We start from the raw sequence: 19714 nt of genomic DNA, 5'->3' as shown, positions 1-19714 counted from the left end.
ACTACTTTATATACAGTTAGTTAGTTTAGTCCAGTGGTTCCCAACCTAGGGGTCGGGCCCCTCCAAAGGGTCAGCAGATAAATCTGAGGGGTGGTGAGATGATTAATGGGAGAGGAAAGAAGAAAAAACAAAGTTCTGATACACAAATCTGTTTTCAGTTTTTGGACTTTTTCTCTAATCTTTGATTTTTGCTGAAATATTGGATCATTTGAACATTTATTGAAATGAAAGCATGTGAGAAGTTTAGAGGGAAAAATCACTATTTGGTGGAACTGTTAACAACTCATAGACATGTGAAATGTGACCCCGACTATACACTGCTTTTTGTTAGACGTCAAAAGCCAAAAAGGTTGGAAACCACTGGTTTCATCTTTAACAATGTGTTGTATTTTAAAAGCTTGTTATATTATCCATTGTGTCAAATCTTCATCTGAAAAGGAACTAAAGCTGTCAAATACATGTAGTGGAGTAGAAAGTACAATATTTCCCTCTGAAATGTAGAGAGTAGCATCACATGGAAATACTAAAGTAAAGTACAAGTACCTCAAAACTGTAGTTTAGTTTAGTTTGGTTTCAACAGGAATGATCTCTCTTGGTGTTTCCTTGTTCAGGTTTAGTTTCACTTTCTCTGACAGTTGCGCCACAGGCTCCCTGTGGCGCAGATAAATTTCTACATCCAGCTGAAGGTAACGAAACCGCTTTAAATGTTTGACTCGTTACTTAAAGCTGTTGTTAACTTAGTTACACTAGAAACAACACATTACTGTGGCTAAACTGTTTATTAATCAGAACTCAGCATTAACTGTAATTAAATTTGGGACGACGGAGAAACAACCGCCATTAACATTTATTTTGTGTCGATATTTGAGGAGTTTGTGATTTGAGTTGATGGTCAGTATTTGAACACAGTGTTGTTATTACTGTGTCCAACACTTACTGATGACTGACAGCAGGTTTACCTGCCTGATTCAGCCTGTGGAGGAGGCGGAGATGAGCCGCTGCTCTCCCCGCTGTCTGAGACACTAAATGCGGCTCCGCTCGGCCGGACAGCCGCTGAAGAACAGCTTTGACTTTCTGTGTCTACAGGTGAATATAGAGCTGTTTCTATTACTACTACAGGACCGATGTGGAGACGGGGGGGGGGGGGGGGGGGGGGGGGGGGACAGCTCACCTGGCAAACACGTTTCTGACAGACGTGGAGTGGAGAGTCTTTGTCTTCAGCAGTTTGGATGTTAACTGTAAGTTTGCTTTGTTTCATAGATGAACTTTCTCTTTAGTAACTTCAGGGTTTGTTTCTTGCTGTATGATGTTTTTATTTCATCAGAAAGTTTGGAGAACTCTCATGTTGGAAGATAAATCTACATGTTGTTAAATGATTGATTTACTGGAATCAAACAATATTAATGAACAGCTGATGATTATTTCCTTTCTTCAGCTCTCGCAAATCAAACTAAATCTACTTTTTTAAGGTTGTTTCCAGCAGCGTAAAGTCAGACACCACAGTATAGGCCTGCTACTGTTTCCTGTGGAAGCTTTAAATCAAATGTATTGTATTGACTGATGTGGAGGGACAGTCAGAGGACGTCATCAAGTTCAATGTTGCTACAATAACATGCATACAGTCTATTTGTGTTTTTGCTTTATAATGACTTATTACTGGTATATGCAGTTAGACAGGAGCTGATGATGTGTGTATTTATTGCTTCAATATCTTATATCATATAAGAGAACTAATAAATAACTGAAACTATTGACATGTTGTTTATTGGTGTTGAATTGACTGAATATGAATGAAATTCAGTCAGTGTGAGTCAGTGAATGTAAATCCTCCTCCATGCATCATGTGTGCTGCTCTTCACTTCACTGCAGCTTCATGACGCCATCTAGTGGACTGATAGTAGAAATACAGCAGCTGATGGCAGCTTTCTCTGACTCACACTGCTGTCTGGCTGCATTCACACTGATATCTAACAGAAAATAACAACCAATCACAGGAGGAGCAGCTGATATTTAGGATTTGAAAGGAGAAATGATGCAAAGGATGATTTGTGTTTCCTCTCCAGATGAAGGCAGAAAGTGTGTGTGACTGATGTGGATGTGACTTCAGCAGCATGGATCAGTGTGAGGACAGAGAGGAGGGAGTCCCTCCCTCTAAACGCTCTCGGTGTGGGGAACATGACAGCCAGACCAAAGCTCAGAGGTGAGATGAGGATCTCTAACTGTCCATCACTGTTCTCCACCATCATTATTCACACTCAAAGCTCTCTGTGTATTTTGTAGGAGAACAAGGACACAGCACAAACCAGACTCTGCTGGACCTGAACCTGAACCTGAACCTGAGCCACGACCTGAACCTGAACCTGAACCCAGCTGTGTGTCTTTCAAGAGCAACCGTTCAAAGGACACTGTTATTGAATTTAAACAAAGACATTCATCTGACAAAATGTGAGTTTTTGGTATCAAGTAATGTTAAAAACTTTCTTTAATCAAAACTCAAAGCTCTGTGTGTGTTGTGTTGAAGAACAAGGAGGCAGCACAGATCAGACTCTGCTGGACCTGAACCTGAACCTGAACCTGAACCCAGCTGTGTGTCCTTCAAGAGCGATGAATCGATGCAACCACCATTAGCTTTCAAAAATCAACATTCTTCACAGACAGAGTAAGTGACGATCAGGGTCTTGTTCTTCAAATGTGGTTTAACTAATCCAAGCTAACATGCTGCTATCAGGCTAAAATAATCCTGTTAGCTCTCATCCAGCTAATTTGGCTCTTTGCGGCAGTTTGGGGATTGATTATAAATCCTGGAATATCTTGAATAACGATGGCAGGATGAGTAGAAATGATTGGCCGAGTGCTGATCATATGACTGTTATCAAATAAGGCAGGTGTGTTGGGACGGGCAGGAGATTCATGGACATAAAGGCCTTTAAGGCCCTTACGCACTGGGGGTGACGCGAATAATACGAAATTGTGAAATAATTGCCTGCGAATAGTTCGCATCAAAACTATTCACACTGACAGCGATGCGAATTTGTGACAGAAACACAGAAACACGAATTTGCAGAAGAATTTGCGACAGCTCGTTCTGCTGTCAGTCAGCCTGGTGAAAACGGCTGCTTCTGTGGACAGAGATGCTGAATACAGGTTGGAGCCGGTGTGGATTGAACGGACATAACACTCTCCTCTTCTTTTATCGAGTGAGGAGAAGAAGGACAAGATCATCATCATCACTGGAGGATGTTGACATCATCCTCCAGTGATGATGATGATCTCTGACCTGCGTTCAGCGTCTCTGTCCACAGAAGCAGCCGCCTGTCAGCTGCAGCTCCTGGGGAGCTGAGAGGACAGCGGCTGGACAAACTGCCTTCATCAGGCTGACCGACAGCAGGAAGTTACTGAACCAAAACAGTTTGCGTGTCGGGTCCATGGGAAGAAATCCACAGTGTTTGTATTTATAAATACATGGTGATGATGTGTATGATACATGATACATCAATGTATTGATTCATTGGCTTTATTTCTCCGCCCACTGTAATGAGTGAACCTACCTGTCTGCCTGCAGTGCTCACAGACAATCCGTTTCATTGTATTTTAATTTACTGACCCCCTGGTTTTAACAGTTCTTTTATATTTGAATTCAGTGATTTTTTTTAATCCTTCATCATAAGGTTGGACAGAGTTCTTATGGTTGGTGATTTTACTATTCATGTGGATGATGTCTCTTTCAGCTTTGCTGCTGATTTTCTTAACGTCACTAAGTCTTTTAATTTTTTTCAACACTTGTCTGGCCCCACACCAGTGGAGGCTGGTCCATAGAGGCAGAGGACGTTGCTCCTCTATTTTTTGAGAGGCAAGAGGAAGATCAAAATATAAAGAAGAATATTTGGTTCAAATAAATTATTACCAAATCTCAGAGTTATTTATTAAATATTTTTTCTCTCTTCTTTGGAAAAAATCCATTATTGAAATTCTGGTTAAAATGCTTCAACAGCAACACTTGGGGGACAGAGGAGGATTTAATGTAAATTTAATGTACTTCATTTTTTTTCATTCTAATCTATGATTGGCCAAGACACATAAAATGACATTCCAAGGGAAGATGTCTTCCCTAACCAATCAACAACCAGAACGCAATATTGACATTGCGTTGGTCCAATGATAGACCAACAGCCACAAATGGATGTTATGACATGAATACTTCATCTCCATGATAGAAAGAAGACATCAGATAACGTGAGTCAGATACAGCTTCTTTCTCTCTGTCTCTTTGGTCGCTAATTTCATCTCTGATGGTTAGATGTCTCTGTGTGGCTGTTGTGTGAATTTATCTCCTTAACAAGAATGCAGCAGAGATCATATAATGTGCTGTAGGTATTTTACTTGTTGAAGTTACAGTGAGCTGTCTGGACTCACTCATTCATTTTCAATTGATCCAGTTTTAATTGAGTGGTTGTTCAGTCACCTGTTGATGTTGATTTGATTAGTGAATGAGTGTGCAGGAGGTCTGGCTGCTTGTTGTGACAATTTCTTCAGTTTTTTTTTTAAGCTGAGTTGTATATTGCGTAATAAGCTTAAAATTCAAAATCCCGTTTGACACTATAAACAACACTATTGCTCCTGCACCTCCGGATGTACCTGTTTTGTCGAATAAGGATTGCAGTAATTTTTTCTCCTTCTTTGTAGATAAGATTAGAGATGTCAGAGCTAGCATTGTCCCCTCTTTTAATCCCCTCTCCACTTATGCAATTCGGCCGTCAATTCTGGACTGTTTTTCTCCCCTTTCCCTGCAAGACCTCACTGATGTGGTGGGCAGCTTGAAATCCTCCTCCAGACCTTAGGAACTTTTACCCCACATCCGTGCTTAAAAATGCACCTGAGTCTATCGATCCATGCCATTATAAACAGCCCATTGCAATCTGGTTGTGTCCCAGTTTACTTCAAACATGCAGTTGTTCAGCCTCTCCTGAAAAAAGCGAACATTGATCCATACAGTCCCGATAACTACAGGCCTATATCCAAGCTGCCTTTTATTTCAAAAATTTTAGAGAAAGTTGTTGCCAAACAGCTCACTGCTGTCTTGACTGCACACAACATCTTAGATAAGTTCCAAACGGGTTTCTGTGAAAAGCATTTCACCTAAACTGCTCTTAACAGAGTCTCCAATGATGATGTCTTCTGATGTGGATGAGTGCTCCGCTTTGGTGCTGCTGGATCTTAGCGCAGCTTTTGACACTGTGGGTCACAGAATAATGATTAACTGCTTAGGCAGTATTTGAATGTCTGAGGGGGCACCCTGGACTGGTTCTCCTCCTACCTCTGAGATAGGAGTTTTTCTGTGTCACTTGGTCCTTATGTGTCTGAAACTGCTGCTCTTTCATGTGGAGTGTCTCAAGGTTCTGTCTTGGGTCCTATTTTATTTGCTTTATATATTCTTCCCTTAGGTCACATTATTAGCAAATTTAGAGATATATCCTATTACTGTTATGCAGGCGATATATTCAGCTCTGTCTCTTTTAAGCCTGATAACTCTGACAAACTGTCTGTGTTGCACAGCTGTCTGACTGCCATTAAGGACTGGTTGTCAACAACTTTTTACAGCTTAATACAGACAAGACGGATATCATAGATTTATCATAGCCTCAGACAGTATAGCTCCCAAGGTTGCTCAGAGTATTGTAGAGTATATTGGAGTCCCTTTCCTCAGCTGTTCATTCTAATTCTAGTCCTCTGAACCATCTACAAATGGTCCACAATGCTGCTGCACAGAAGAAGCACAGCGATCCCCATAGCACAGTGATTTTCCATAGGGGGTCTGTAGCAGTTAGAGCAACATGGAGAGTCCTCTGTAGTAAGAGGAGCCATGATAGCTCAATCAATGATCATGAACTCCTTTGCCATTTAACTCTGTATCGTAGAGTTGTCAGACTCGTGTATGGTTCAGACATGTGAATAGACCACATATCATTGGTGGTAGTGAAGTGTGTGATATTTCCGAGCTGTATCTTTTCTCTACACTCTGAGTAGAGCTGAGGGAGTGATGTTCGGAAAAAATATTCTCGTCCAGGCAGATTATTCTTAGCATCCATGACACTCATTAGCTTCTTGAAGCCCTGTTTTTCAACTGTGCTTATAGACATCATATCTTTAGTAATACAGTACACAATGGCACTGGTTATTTCTTTGTATCACTTTGATTTCTTTTTGTATGGGGTAGTTGCTGAAAAAGCAAACACAACTTTGGTTGTCGAACTTCAGAGTTTGACTAGCAGGAGGGCTGGGCTTTTGGCTACTACTTGAAGGAAGGCTGACGCTAGCATGATAGTGCAAACTCGAGGTTTTGGAGTGCTCTGTGGGGTGATACTTTTTGAGATGATGAAAGAGGTTGGTGGCGTTTCCTGTTCTGCTGAGGACTGGTCGCCAAAAAATATTACCTATCTTCGGCACAATTTCTTTGTCTCTGGTGACTGTTTACTTGCACTTGCTTTTGCTCCCAAAGCTGCTTATTCTCTTCTGAGAAGGCTACTCCACACAGCTGGTCACTCTGAGTTGTTGAGTGGGAAGACCAGGACACATGCATCAGTTGCAAGCATTTGTTTCTCTGCTTGCAATTGGCTGTTCGTGTAGTGTTTTTGTAGGTAGAGGAAAATGGACTCAAAAATAACTATCGAAAGTAAATCTCATAAATTTATCATCATTATTGTGATTTTATCATAAAAATTAACAAAATAGTTTAATTACCCAGCCCTAAGCTGCACTATAGCGGGTTTGAGTTTAAGGATTATGACAGCAGTTCAGATAAATTTTAAGGACACTTTGAAGAACCAAAAAAATCCAGACTCATGTCATATCATCAATATTCTGATCTGGATAACTTATTAACTAACGTTATTCAGGTATGAAGAACGGAGCCCAGATGACTTCATAATATTAGCAGCTGCTGATATCACTCCCTACTCTGTCCTCAGCTTTAAGTGGGTGCTTACAGGCTGTGACGAGGTCAGACACATTAGCTCTCTATATACACAGTATGTACACCACAAGGATTCATGTCAGTCTTAACTCATGTTGGCTGATTGAACTATATTAGGTTCATTTAACTTAAGATCAATCAGTGTATTTTACAACAGTAGAATTCAAGGAAATCTCTGAACAGATTGTTGCAGTTTGAATTCAGCATTCATTTCTACAACTATCAGTTCTATTGATTCATGATAATTTTATAGTTATGATGACAGAGCAGATCATTGTGAATGTTAGAGTGGGTACAAGGGCCGGGGCTCTTCATCAGAGTGTACAAAAAATGTACAACATACTAAAATTAAAGATGACACCTATATATGAGTTTTGTTTAACAATTGCATCGTTATACTTTACGTAGGTCAAAAAAAATGCAGCCACTGGTTTAACCACCCAGTGAGCATGCTGAGTTATCCAAAACAAACACATCCACAACCTTTTTTGACTATACTGTATTAAAATGACCCCCCAACCAAAATCTGTCTCTTGAGTATCACTCAGCTCCTGTAAGCTCATTAAAAGTTGGTAGTTTCCTTCTCAGAGACCAGCAGCTGTGGTCAGCTTGGGTTCTTGCCAGTTTCAGAGTACACTGTTAATATTAGTCACTGGCAGGATGAGCTAAAGGAAGCAGTGTGTTAGCCTCATCAAACAACTGCAAGAGAACCATTAGTATCAATAACAGAAATGCCTGCAGAACACGGAGAATTATCCAGACAGCATTTCAACATCAGAGCATATTTAATAAAGACCAAACAAAATAATTTATTTACAATTATTTATTTGGCAGACGCTTTTGTCCAAAGCAGCATCCAAATGAGGTACAATTGAAGACAGTAGATCAAGGACAAGCCTTAGAGAATAAGAACCCCAACACTCATCATGAGATTTAAGGAGTTCATGCCTCTATATCCCTGGCTGAGCGTCAGCTTCACCACTCCAGGTGCTGCACACTGCACTGAATATAGCTGTACTCATACAGTTAATCATGTTCAAGTTTAACACTGAATTCATAAAAAAGCAGCATTCACACTCACTAAATAAAACCCATTCACACTTGGAGCTGACCAGAACAACCAGTCTGATACAATCACATACTGGCTCTAGCTACCTTGCTCCAGGGCACTTCAGCAATATATAGTGAGGGAGGGAGAGCTTCATGGAGGGTTGGTGAGAGCTGTTGGGACTAAACCAAACTGACTCTGAGCTGAAAGCTACAGACAGACTGAGCTGTTGATTCTCAGTGGGATCAGCAGGACCAGTAAAGCTTTACCTCTACAGGGAGTCATCTAATTCTCTGTTCACATCCAAATATCACTTGATGGAAATTTAGCTTGTGTTTGTCTCTGTGTGGACAGACATAATGTGAACTCATTCTTTATGATTCCTTCACAGAGTGGACCAGGAGAGCTCAGAGGTTCCCAGTGGTCAGTCTGCCCAGCAGGATCAAACACACCTGGACTCCATATTTATGGTCTGTACATGTACAACAACTACTTTTACATCTATTCTGTTCACAATCATCTCCATACTACACTTTGTAGACCAGTGGATTGTCAGTCCAACATGGATCTGATGTTTGCTTCATGATTTTAGTTTGTGTCATTCATATAGTATTCTGTTCCAGCTGCTGGAGGAGAACATTGTCACTTTTGTGAAGAAAGAGCTGAAGAAGATGCAGAAGATTCTGCAGAGTCCAGATTACCCAGAATGCTTAGAATGTCAAAGGGAGGATGAGGAGGCGTTAGACAGTGAGGAGGAAGAGCAGAGGAGGAGCAGCAGAGAGGCATTTCTGAAAATAACACTGCACTTCCTGAGGAGAATGAAGCAGGAGGAGCTGGCTGACTGTCTGCAAAGCAGTAAGAGGATTTCTATAAATATTGAACATGATGAATAAATCGAGACATTTACTGATGTCTCAAGAGATGGAGAAAAATATGCTCATATATGCATTCTTTAGAGGAATTAAATTGTCATATTTTCTTTATGAATCAATTCCTTTTATTTCATGTGTGTTTATTCAGGAAATCCTGCAGGCTGTCAGTCTAAACTCAAATCTAACCTGCAGAAGAAGTTCCAGTGTGTGTTTGAGGGGATTGCTAAAGCAGGAAACCCAACGCTCCTGAATCAGATCTTCACAGAGCTCTACATCACAGAGGGAGGGACTGCAGAGGTCAATGATGAACACGAGGTCAGACAGATTGAAACAGCATCCAGGAAACCAGTCAGACCAGAAACAACAATCAGACAAGAGGACATCTTTAAAGCCTCATCTGGAAGAGATGAACCAATCAGGACAGTGATGACAAAGGGAGTGGCTGGCATTGGGAAAACAGTCTTAACACAGAAGTTCACTCTGGACTGGGCTGAAAACAAAGCCAACAAGGACATACACTTTACATTTCCATTCACTTTCAGAGAGCTGAATGTGCTGAAAGACCAAAAGTACAGCTTGGTGGAACTTGTTCATCACTTCTTTACTGAAACCAAAGAAGCAGGAATCTGCAGGTTTGAAGAGTTCCAGGTTGTGTTCATCTTTGATGGTCTGGATGAGTGTCGACTTCCTCTGGACTTCCACAACAATGAGTTCTTGACTGATGTTACAGAGTCCACCTCAGTGGATGTGCTGCTGACAAACCTCATCAGGGGGAAACTGCTTCCCTCTGCTCGCCTCTGGATAACCACACGACCTGCAGCAGCCAATCAGATCCCTCCTGAGTGTGTTTGCATGTTGACAGAGGTCAGAGGGTTCACTGACCCACAGAAGGAGGAGTACTTCAGGAAGAGATTCAGAAATAAGAAGCAGGCTAGCACCATCATCTCCCACATCAAGACATCACGAAGCATCCACATCATGTGCCACATCCCAGTCTTCTGCTGGATCACTGCTACAGTTCTGGAGGATGTGTTGAAAAGCAGAGAGGGAAGAGAGCTGCCTAAGACCCTGACTGAGATGTACATCCACTTCCTTGTTGTTCAGGCCAAACTGAAGAACATCAAGTATGATGGAGGAGCTGAGACTGATCCACACTGGAGTCCAGACACCAGGAAGATGATTGAGTCTCTAGGAAAACTGGCTTTTGAGCAGCTGCAGAAAGGCAACCTGATCTTCTATGAATCAGACCTGACGGACTGTGGCATCGATATCAGAGCAGCCTCGGTGTACTCAGGAGTGTTCACACAGATCTTGAAAGAGGAGACAGGGCTGTACCAGGACAAGATATTCTGCTTCGTCCATCTGAGCGTTCAGGAGTTTCTGGCTGCTCTTCATGTCCATCTGACATTCATCAACTCTGGACTCAATCTTCTAGAAGAAGAACAAACATCCCAGAAGTCTGAAACTAAACAAGAATCTGTAATGACACACCTCTACCAGAGTGCTGTGGACGTGGCCTTACAGAGTCCAAATGGACACCTGGACTTGTTCCTCCGCTTTCTACTGGGTCTTTCACTGCAGACCAATCAGAATCTCCTACAAGACCTGCTGACACAGACAGGAAGTAGCTCACAGACTTATCAGGAAACAGTAGATTACATCAAGAAGAAGATCAGTGAGAATCTATCTACAGAGAAAACCATCAATCTTTTCCACTGTCTGAATGAACTGAATGATCGTTATCTCGTGGAGGAGATGCAACAGTCCCTGAGATCAGGAAGTCTCTCCACGGATAAACTGTCTCCTGCTCAGTGGTCAGCTCTGGTCTTCATCTTACTGTCATCAGAAAAAGATCTGGACATGTTTGACCTGAAGAAATACTCTGCTTCGGAGGGGGCTCTTCTGAGGCTGCTGCCAGTTGTCAAAGCCTCCAGCAAAGCTCTGTAAGTACAGGGATAGTTGGATTTATTGATCATTATTTAAATACTCTATCTTTTCAACAAAATTAATAACTTTTTACTTGTTTTTTGTTGTATTTCCTCTCCAGGCTGTGTGACTGTAACCTCTCAGAGGGAAGCTGTGCAGCTCTTTCCTCAGTTCTCAGCTCCCAGTCCTCTAGTCTGAGAGAGTTGGACATGAGTAACAACAATCTTCAGAATTCAGGAGTGAAGCTGCTGTCTGCTGGAATGGAGAGTCCACACTGTACACTGGAAACACTCAGGTCAGGGTTCATCAACCTGATCAACAGATTAACATTTAAAATCTGAACGATATTAGAGGATAAACATTAAAGCTGTGTAAGAATGTCTCTGCTAATATTTCTCAAACCAGTTTTTACCAAACTTCAGCTGTAGAGAATTACTTTCCAAGCAGATTTTTACTGTTTTCACATAAGTATTCACAGGGGGTTCTTCGAGCACCAGTGTCAGGCTAAAGAGCAGACTATTCCTCTGTATGGTGGATACTTTGATGAACCACTGTGAAGTCACATTTTATGGCAGGGGGCTCCTTGATTTTGTTTAGTTTAAAAAAACTTCAACATACCAAACCTGAAAAGTGCACACAGCACTCTGCTAAAAGTATTCTTTAGTCTTCCTTTTGGCAAAATCTTCCCTCTTTATAAACACATTTGAATGTTTTTTTAACGTTTAGATCACAATGACAAGGTAACATGCATCTGAATCATCTCTCAGCCTGTGACTTTTCCCATCTGGCTGGATGTTCAACTTTCTGGATCTCCCTGATTCAGTTTATCTTTAAGTTTGTTAGTTAGTTAGTTTGGAGACAGTTTGTTGTTATATTTAACTGCACACAGCAGTACTCTCAGACTGTCTTTGTGTGTTTACAGCCTGTCAGGATGTCTGATCACAGAGGAAGGCTGTGCTTCTCTGGCCTCAGCTCTGAGCTCCAACCCCTCCCATCTGAGAGAGCTTGACCTGAGCTACAACCATCCAGGAGACAAAGGAGAGAAGCTGCTGTCTGCTGGACTGGATGATCCACATTGGGGACTGGACACTGTCAGGTATGGAGAGGAAAAGTGTGATAGAGGAAGAGGAGCTGAAAAGTTTCTCTGTCAGAGCTGATCAGAGATCTCAACTGAATCTTTGATTTTTTGTTATTTTTAACTGTAGAAGTTTCCTGTAAATGTTGAAAGTTAAACCTGATTAGATTCACTCAGGGTTTCAGAAGGATTGGGATACTGGATTACGATTGGATCAAAGTCTATCAAAGCCCAACCCCACATTTGAACAGAATAATCAAACAGTAGACTAGAGTGATGTAACGTCCATGTTTGCATGCTGAAAGAGAATGTGCTGCTCTGACCCCCTTCCTCCTTTCAGGCTGCAGCCTGCTGGAGTCCGATGGTTGACACCAGGTCTGAGGAAGTGTAAGTGTGTTTTTATTTATGAAAACTGTGACAACACTGCTACTGAGGATGAAGATTATGTCATCATCAAACAGATGATAGATCAATAACTGCAGCTGTATTGTGTGTTGCTCTTGCCATCAGATTTCTGTGAACTCACACTGGATCCAAACACAGTACACAAAAACCTTGAACTGTCTGACAACAACAGGAAGGTGACATATGTGGAGGAGGATCAGTCATATCCTGATCATCCAGACAGATTTGATGGCATGCCTCAGCTGCTGTGTAGAGATGAACTGACTGGTCGTTGTTACTGGGAGGTTGAGTGGAGAGGAAGCGTTTTGATAGCAGTGAGTTACAGAGGAATCAGCAGGAAAGGAGGCAGAGCTGACTCCTGGTTTGGAGGGAATGATCAGTCCTGGAGTCTGGAGTGCTCCGATGGTGGTTACTGTGTCTGGCACGATAAGAGAGGAACAGACCCCTCCTCCTCCTCCTCTGTCTCTAACAGAGTAGCAGTGTATGTGGACTGTCCTGCTGGCACTCTGTCCTTCTACAGAGTCTCCTCTGACACACTGATCCACCTCCACACCTTCAACACCACATTCACTCAGCCTCTGTATCCTGGGTTTGTGTTCTGGTCAAGCAGGTTTGGTCACTCAGTGTCTCTGTGTTCTCTGTAGGAGGGAGTCTCTTCCTGTAAGAGAAGCCCTCTCATGTTATTTAGTACCAACCTGATCTCTGACTGGTTGTAAATGCAGTGTCTAAACCCAACATGGTTTCCACATGACTGACAGTTCGTTTGTCAGTCACATATATGCACATTTACAAAAGAAGTTAATTTTCTCAGAGCAGATTGCTCAGTCTGTTAGAGGACTGTTTGGAGGTTCGGAAGTTGTGATGAAGGTTTTCAAAAATGTTGGAATAGTTTTGCCAATTAACTATAACATAATGACAGTAAGTATCCGCTGGCCTATAGAGGCAGTTTGTTAATTTTCCTCCCTTTTGTTTTTTTGGGGGGGTTCTTGTCCAGTTGTTTTTTAATCATACACCAACATGTTCTTATTTGTGTCTATTGGATGTGCATGTAAAGCTGCAAATAAACATTATTATTAGTCTGTTAATCAATTCATGGCTTTGTCAAAAATGCCAAAAAATGTCAGGAAATTGTGAAAATTTTCTTAAATGCTCATTCTAATTTCACAGTGTCAAAGGTGGCATCTTTAAATGTCTCATTTTGTCTGAATTAAAGTCCAGAAAAGTACAATGTTCTATAAGAGAGAGTGGCTGCACCAGAGATGGTTTCCTGAATACATCTCAAACTTGGTCCTAAAAGGTGGGACATTTTAATAAATCACCTTCAAATAATCTTCAGAAAAGACTCTAAAGAAGAGGTAACGGCAGTAATAAGGTAGAACAGAAGAGGAAATATCATCTTTGGATATATTTTTTTAAATCAAAACAACTTGCTAGCTGTCAACTGCTAATTGCTAGCTGCCACTATTCCAAAGGAGAAACTGCACTGGGGAAGCTAACGGAAGAGTTATTTTGTGAAGACAAGAAGAGAAGTTATGGGGTCCTTGTTGGTGGTATTCTCTCTCTCTCTGTTTCCCTCTCTCTCCATGAACTGGTGTGATGGCAGTGCAACCAATGTTTGCAGCAGCCTTTCCTAGTTCCAATTATGCCGTGTCTTTGTCATTGTCTACGACTCTGTCATCGTGTGGAGTGCAGGAGAAATATGTCTATGATCGACAGTTTCTTTTGGACATTCATGACAAAGATTTTTGCTATGAGAAGTACTGGCCGGGAGCTAAATCAGTTGATCATACTGGGTGTAGCAGACCAAGTGCTACACCCAGTGGACCCAAAGGAGCCCACTTGCCTGAAGCTGCACCGGAGAGGAAACATAGAAAGAGGTGCAACAGGATATGGAAATGGGGCAAGCACAGATGAGTGCAAGCTAGGCTAACTGTTAACCCATACAAAATGGCAGTTCCAACAATGATGTTGCCTAAGGTTCTCTGGACAGCAAAATGGATTATATAACTCCCCCATCAGTGCTGATCACTCATTGACATGCTAGAGTTGTCTACATCGAACTGAGACATGTACTTTTCTCTCTAAACGCACTTTAATGCACCGTGCTAACTTCTTGTTCTTTTTTGTTTGTTTGTTTTGTTTTATTTTGGGGGTTTTTCTCCTGTGATTTATTTATTTATTTTTTTATCATTTTTTTAAAGGGAATTTTTAGATATATAGTATATCTCTATCATTTTTGTTGTTGTTGCACTGCTGTGGGCTGGGAGGAACAGCATTTCGTTTTTTGTGTATTCAAATACACAAGAAAATGACAAACTAAATCTTGAATTTCTTTTGTGTTGTACCAAGTAAAGTTGATCATTTGTATGTTTATGTTACTCAGGCAGAAATAAATGTATCTGCAGTATCACCTGTTATGTCCAATAAAAAAGGATCATAAATAATAATAGAAGCTTTCATTTGATCTTTATTGTCAGATTCAGAAAAATGCCACTCTAATAATAAGCTGAACATTATTAATAGTTATATTGTTTATTCACACACAGTTTAGCGCAGGGTCAGTTTCTCATTTCTACAACCTTCACACAACTCAACTTTGAATGAAAAGTCACGTTTTGATATAAATCATCAACATTAATAGTTATATTTGGAAAATGTGCTTTGGACAAAAAGCAAGTGTTTTCTTCTCCAGGAAGAAAACAGTGAAACACGTGTGTCGGTTAACTTTCTGCACACAAAGTGAATACAGACGTCCGTTTGTCTTCTTCTGCTGTGATAATCAGCAGGTCAGAGGTCAGAGGTCAGATCAGGTATGTGACGAGGAGCTGAGAGAGGAAACAAAGAAGAAAGTCAAAAGCTCACAGCTCAACATCCAAACACAGACTGCACACAGAGCTGCAAGCATGGAGGAGAAACCATCACATCTACAGATCCAGGTACAGTTCTCCACTTTACTTTATCACAGAAAAACTCTCATTTTTCTCTTTTTCACTTCATTTGAAAGATGAAGAAAACATCTGGACTCCTGCTGTCAAACTTCATCCAAACTAACAGCTGTTTTCTATTTCCATCATGCTGAACATGCAGGTTTGGAAAAACTAAATCTTTCTCCAAATGTCACCAAATAAGACTTTTACAGTCCGTTAAGAAACTCTTATTATCAGAAATAAACATGTGTCTGATTTTACAGTCCTGAACATTTTCACATTTTGGAAAATCAAACTTTATTTGTGTAGCAGCTTTACAATCCACATTTATGTTGAAATCTTAACCGTATATTTGCTTCTTTATTTCAGGGATTTTTGTATATTTGCTGCTTTTATGTTGTTCTTTTTATATCTGGATGTCTCTGCTTCTAATTGGACATGTATCTTCAATCAAAAAGACAGATCAAATCTTTTTCTGCTCTTATAATAATAATAATAATAATAATAATAATAATAATAATAATAATAATAATAATAATAATAATAATAATAATAGTAATAATAATAATATAAACTTTATTTGTAATGTCAAATGAAATAAATAATGTAAAAATAAAAAATAAAAAGAATCAAACAGTTCTTGGTTTGGTTTTCTAATAAACCAGATTTTCAAACTAGTTTGAAATGAAAGACTGATGCTGCGCTGATGGAAATGATGACAAGTTTCAGAGTTTCAAATCCTCTGATCACGTGTTGTTGTTGTGTTTGATTCTTCAGTTGGGCTGAAACATGACGAGTCGTCGGCTGCTGAGCGTCTTCATCCTGCTGTCTGTCCTCACGCTGCTGCTGCCTGCAGCTGAGACACAAACAAACTCCAACTATTCAATCTGGATGACTTCAACTAAACACATTTTCATTCATATATCAGTGCTTCCTTCTGACCTGTAGGGGGTGCAGTTTCACTCTCTGCACGTCTATCAATCAGTACAAATCCAAATAATGCTGCAGCTGCTAAACTTTAGAAAGATAAATCAAGACTAAATGGAAGGATGACACTTTTATGCTTGAATATATAGAATTATAATATACTCAACATATTATCTATGTTGGTTGGACCAATAGCAGCATTTGAAAAATTGTCATTGAACTTGTTAAATAAGTCTCATGATTATTCTATGAAATGGAAATAATGATAATAACATTATTTAATGAAGAGTCTCCTTTTTCTTGCTTTGTTTATGTATTTAATGATAGAGATTTATTGTAAAACATGTTTGTAGTGAAAAGTATGGGAGCTTATGTGGACTGTCCTGCTGGCACTCTGTCCTTCTCCAGAGTCTCTGACACACTGGCCCCATTTACACCTGCTATTAACATGTGATCTGTATCTGGATACATTATCTGGATAATGACATCTGATCAATGGCTCTTTGCATTTACACTTGCTATTAAAATGCCTTCTGTTTTTCTCAGCTGTGCCCACATTGTGATAGGATCCCAATATGCAAATGAGCTGGCGGACTTGTCAACAAACATATGGTGTCCCAGGTCACAGAAACTGCTGCCATCAACTAACGTCATTCACTTTTTTGCAGGGGAAGACTTGTAGTTATTGCTACTACTTGGAGCTTTTACGGAGGTTGCTTTAGCTGTCAGGAAGAGGTGGAGTCAGGTGACCTTTCACCTCACTGGGACCATTTGTTTCTTATCAATGTGTCACGCTGTACGGATTGCATTTACACCTGCTCACATCTGATCACAATGCGTCCTGAGTGCATTTACAGCTGCATTAATATGTGTTTTCCCTGATCCAGATTACGTATCCACATACAGATGGCATGTTAATCTTACTGATTTCTGATATTGATCCTGCTAATATCCATATCGATCCACACACAAACCATCACATCAATGTTCTCACAGACACTATGTGTAAGATTTGAAACTTTGTTGACTTTGGCTCTATCTGGTGGGAGGATGAAGAATGACAGTGAGCTAACAGCCTCCATGTGTTGGAAATATTGTTGAAATAGCTTCACTCTGCTTCTCTGTCCCTCTTTGTGTTTGGAATCACAGGATGTTTGGCTTCAATAGCTCAGGCTGTTAGAGGATTGCTTTCAAGGCTTCAGCTTCAAGAATGAGTAATGTGTGTTATTACTGAATTCATTATGTAAGCACTTCCTTAGCACACTATGGAGTGATATATGCACAAGTGCTTCACCAGGTACTTTTCAAGGAGGAGTAGAGGAATAGCTATAACATATAGCCACCATTTATTTGACAGTAACACTTAACATGGTTCTGTTCTCTGTTTCTCTTTTATTGCAATTGGTTCAGCAGTTCTCAACATAAACCACAAAATCTCCCTTAGTCCAAATAGTTTGAGAAAAGTTCAGTTTGTTAGTTAGTTTGGTTCTTGTTTTTTTCCTTTAAGTTGGGGAACTCAGTGTCTTTTCTTTGCCCTTCAACCACCTCAGGTTGAGGAGAAAATAAAACAAATAAACATTTCAGAGCTCTGAGAAAATAATAAACCAAATGAAATAAAAGCAGTGTTCATCTAGCTTGGTAGTGTGTTTTTTTTCCTTTAAATGGAGAGCGGTGAGATTTCAGCTCTTATCTGTATGAAGTGATGAAGAGATGTGGAGTGAATCAGTCCTCTTGACTGGTGAGACGCTCCTCTGCACACCTACTATGTGTCCTCTGCTCTTCTGTCCTACGTCCTCTGCTAGTCTGTTGTATGTCCATCAGCCGTTTTTCCAACCAACAGTCTCTTTCTCTCACAAATCATCAGCTGATCATTTCTTAACTTAAACCGTCACATTTCTTTAGATTTCTTTGTTTTTCTCACTTTTGGTCTGAAAACAAAGTCAGAGAGAAGAAACTCTGATAATTCATCAGATTCTCTTGTTGTCAAACTTCAGTTTAAAACAGAAGTGATTGGAAAAGACGGTGCGTTCGGGAGCTGCTGGGAAACATCAGAGTCATCAATGAATATTCATTTTCCTTTAGTGATGAATGAACAAACTTTAAAAATTGAAAGTTTTCACATTTTCAGGAAACAAACAGCTGCCTGAATAACAAATGAAACAAGTGGAAACATTTAGTTTCTGCTTTCTGTCTGTTAAACGTTGCGTGTTTGTTTTCTGAGAAAATGTAGAAAAAAGTGTAAATATCATATTAAAATGATATTCTATCCCTCTTCTGTCAGTATTTGCGCTCATTTTAACAGAATTCATCTTCATTTATCATTTTAGAAAAAGAATGAAAATAAAAACAAATGCTGGAATTAATTCTATTACATATTAAATATTAGAAATATGTAAAATGGCGGACACTCCACATGAACGCGCAAACGAAGAGGAAGTGGGTAGGGAGGGGGTGTAGGGGGTACTTTGGAAAAGACCCCTGGATGCTATTTAAAAGACTTGGGATGTTCCCAATAATTTACAGAAAGACTGCATAAAGGGTTTAAAGTGTCTACCGGAGAGTCCGCATGCACTCAACGACTTAACAGCCTGAACCCCTTCCGGATTTATCGGGAACGCGCCTCAAAATCCATGAATCCATTGGGATTGGGTTTGGTCGTTTCCCTGTTCAAGTTAAGTTTCACTTTCTGTGACAGTTGTGGCGCAGATAAATTTCTACATCCAGATATCCATCTGAAGGTAATGTCAATACTTAAAAATGTTCGAGTCGTTACTTCTAGCTGTTGTTATTTTAGTTACACTATAAGCACCACAAAACTGCCGCTAAACTGTTAATTAATCTGAACTCCAGCGTAGTACAACCGATATTAAAATATATCCGCCGTTTTGTGTCGATGCTTGATGAGTTTGAGTTGATGGTCAGTAGTTGAACACAGTGTTGTTATTACTGTGTCCAACACTTACTGATGACTGACGGCAGGTTTTCCTGCCTGAATCAGCCTGTGGAGGAGGCGGTGATGAGCCGCTGCTCTCCCCGCTGTCTGAGACACTAAATGCGGCTCCGCTCGGCCGGACAGCCGCTGGAGAACAGCTTTGACTTTCTGTGTCTACAGGTGAATATAGAGCTGTTTCTATTTCTACTACAGGACTGATGTGGAGACAGCAGGGGGGTGAGGGGCTCCACTTATTTAATTCAATAAATACTGTAGTATTCAGAAAGCACTCATCTTTTTGACACTCCTCCAACATGAACCAGTGTTGCTTCTTTATGGAAATGTGTCATCAAATGTGTTTGGAAGCTCTTTATTGAGATTCACTCATTTAGTTTGGAACTCTTTACAAGTTTTTTGGAAGGATCCATCTGCTTTTGTAACTTATAGTACATTCACTCTAGTACTGTACTTAAGTACAATCTTCAAGTACTTGTACTTCCTTTTCCTGCTACTTTATACTTCCACTCCACTACATTACAGAGGGAGATATTTTACCATTCACTACATGTTTCTAGCTATGATTCAGATTTTAAATCAATATCCTCAGGCATCAGTGTCTTCAGTATAACATC

General features: G+C 40.3%; 2 protein-coding genes and 1 long non-coding RNA gene across 4 annotated transcripts in view; 2 read left to right on the top strand and 1 right to left on the bottom strand.

Annotated features, from left to right (window-relative positions):
• The first annotated feature begins 1155 nt into the window (after window positions 1–1155).
• LOC137177472 (NLR family CARD domain-containing protein 3-like) overlaps window positions 1156–19714 on the top strand; it is a 43230-nt gene continuing 24671 nt past the window's right edge. Inside the window, exons 1-11 of one of the 2 annotated variants that reach the window (XM_067583811.1) lie at window positions 1156–1238; window positions 2064–2200; window positions 2281–2445; window positions 2522–2659; window positions 8410–8488; window positions 8642–8873; window positions 9039–10833; window positions 10938–11111; window positions 11739–11912; window positions 12232–12278; window positions 12402–13381. In XM_067583811.1, coding sequence (XP_067439912.1) covers window positions 2112–2200; window positions 2281–2445; window positions 2522–2659; window positions 8410–8488; window positions 8642–8873; window positions 9039–10833; window positions 10938–11111; window positions 11739–11912; window positions 12232–12278; window positions 12402–12940 — 3432 coding nt within the window. In that variant the 5' untranslated portion in view covers window positions 1156–1238; window positions 2064–2111 and the 3' untranslated portion in view covers window positions 12941–13381. Of the gene's footprint in view, window positions 1239–2063; window positions 2201–2280; window positions 2446–2521; window positions 2660–8409; window positions 8489–8641; window positions 8874–9038; window positions 10834–10937; window positions 11112–11738; window positions 11913–12231; window positions 12279–12401; window positions 18889–19714 lie in introns of those variants that run through there. The other variant, XM_067583812.1, reaches the window with a different exon arrangement.
• LOC137177500 (uncharacterized) overlaps window positions 15775–19714 on the bottom strand; it is a 51206-nt gene continuing 47266 nt past the window's right edge. The window contains exons 2-3 of the long non-coding RNA XR_010926134.1: window positions 17910–18124; window positions 15775–16079 (exon numbers count right to left, since the gene is read on the bottom strand). This is a non-coding gene — a long non-coding RNA (uncharacterized lncRNA). The remainder of the gene's footprint in view (window positions 16080–17909; window positions 18125–19714) is intronic.
• The window catches only part of LOC137177474 (NLR family CARD domain-containing protein 3-like), an 87815-nt gene continuing 87140 nt past the window's right edge, over window positions 19040–19714 (top strand). Inside the window, exon 1 of the mRNA XM_067583817.1 lies at window positions 19040–19262. The gene's annotated coding sequence lies outside the window, so the exon portion shown is untranslated. The remainder of the gene's footprint in view (window positions 19263–19714) is intronic.

This window comes from Thunnus thynnus, chromosome 24 (genome assembly GCF_963924715.1).
Source record: "Thunnus thynnus chromosome 24, fThuThy2.1, whole genome shotgun sequence".
Classification (NCBI taxonomy): Eukaryota; Metazoa; Chordata; class Actinopteri; order Scombriformes; family Scombridae; genus Thunnus; species Thunnus thynnus.
This window is presented reverse-complemented; position numbering and strand designations above follow the sequence as displayed.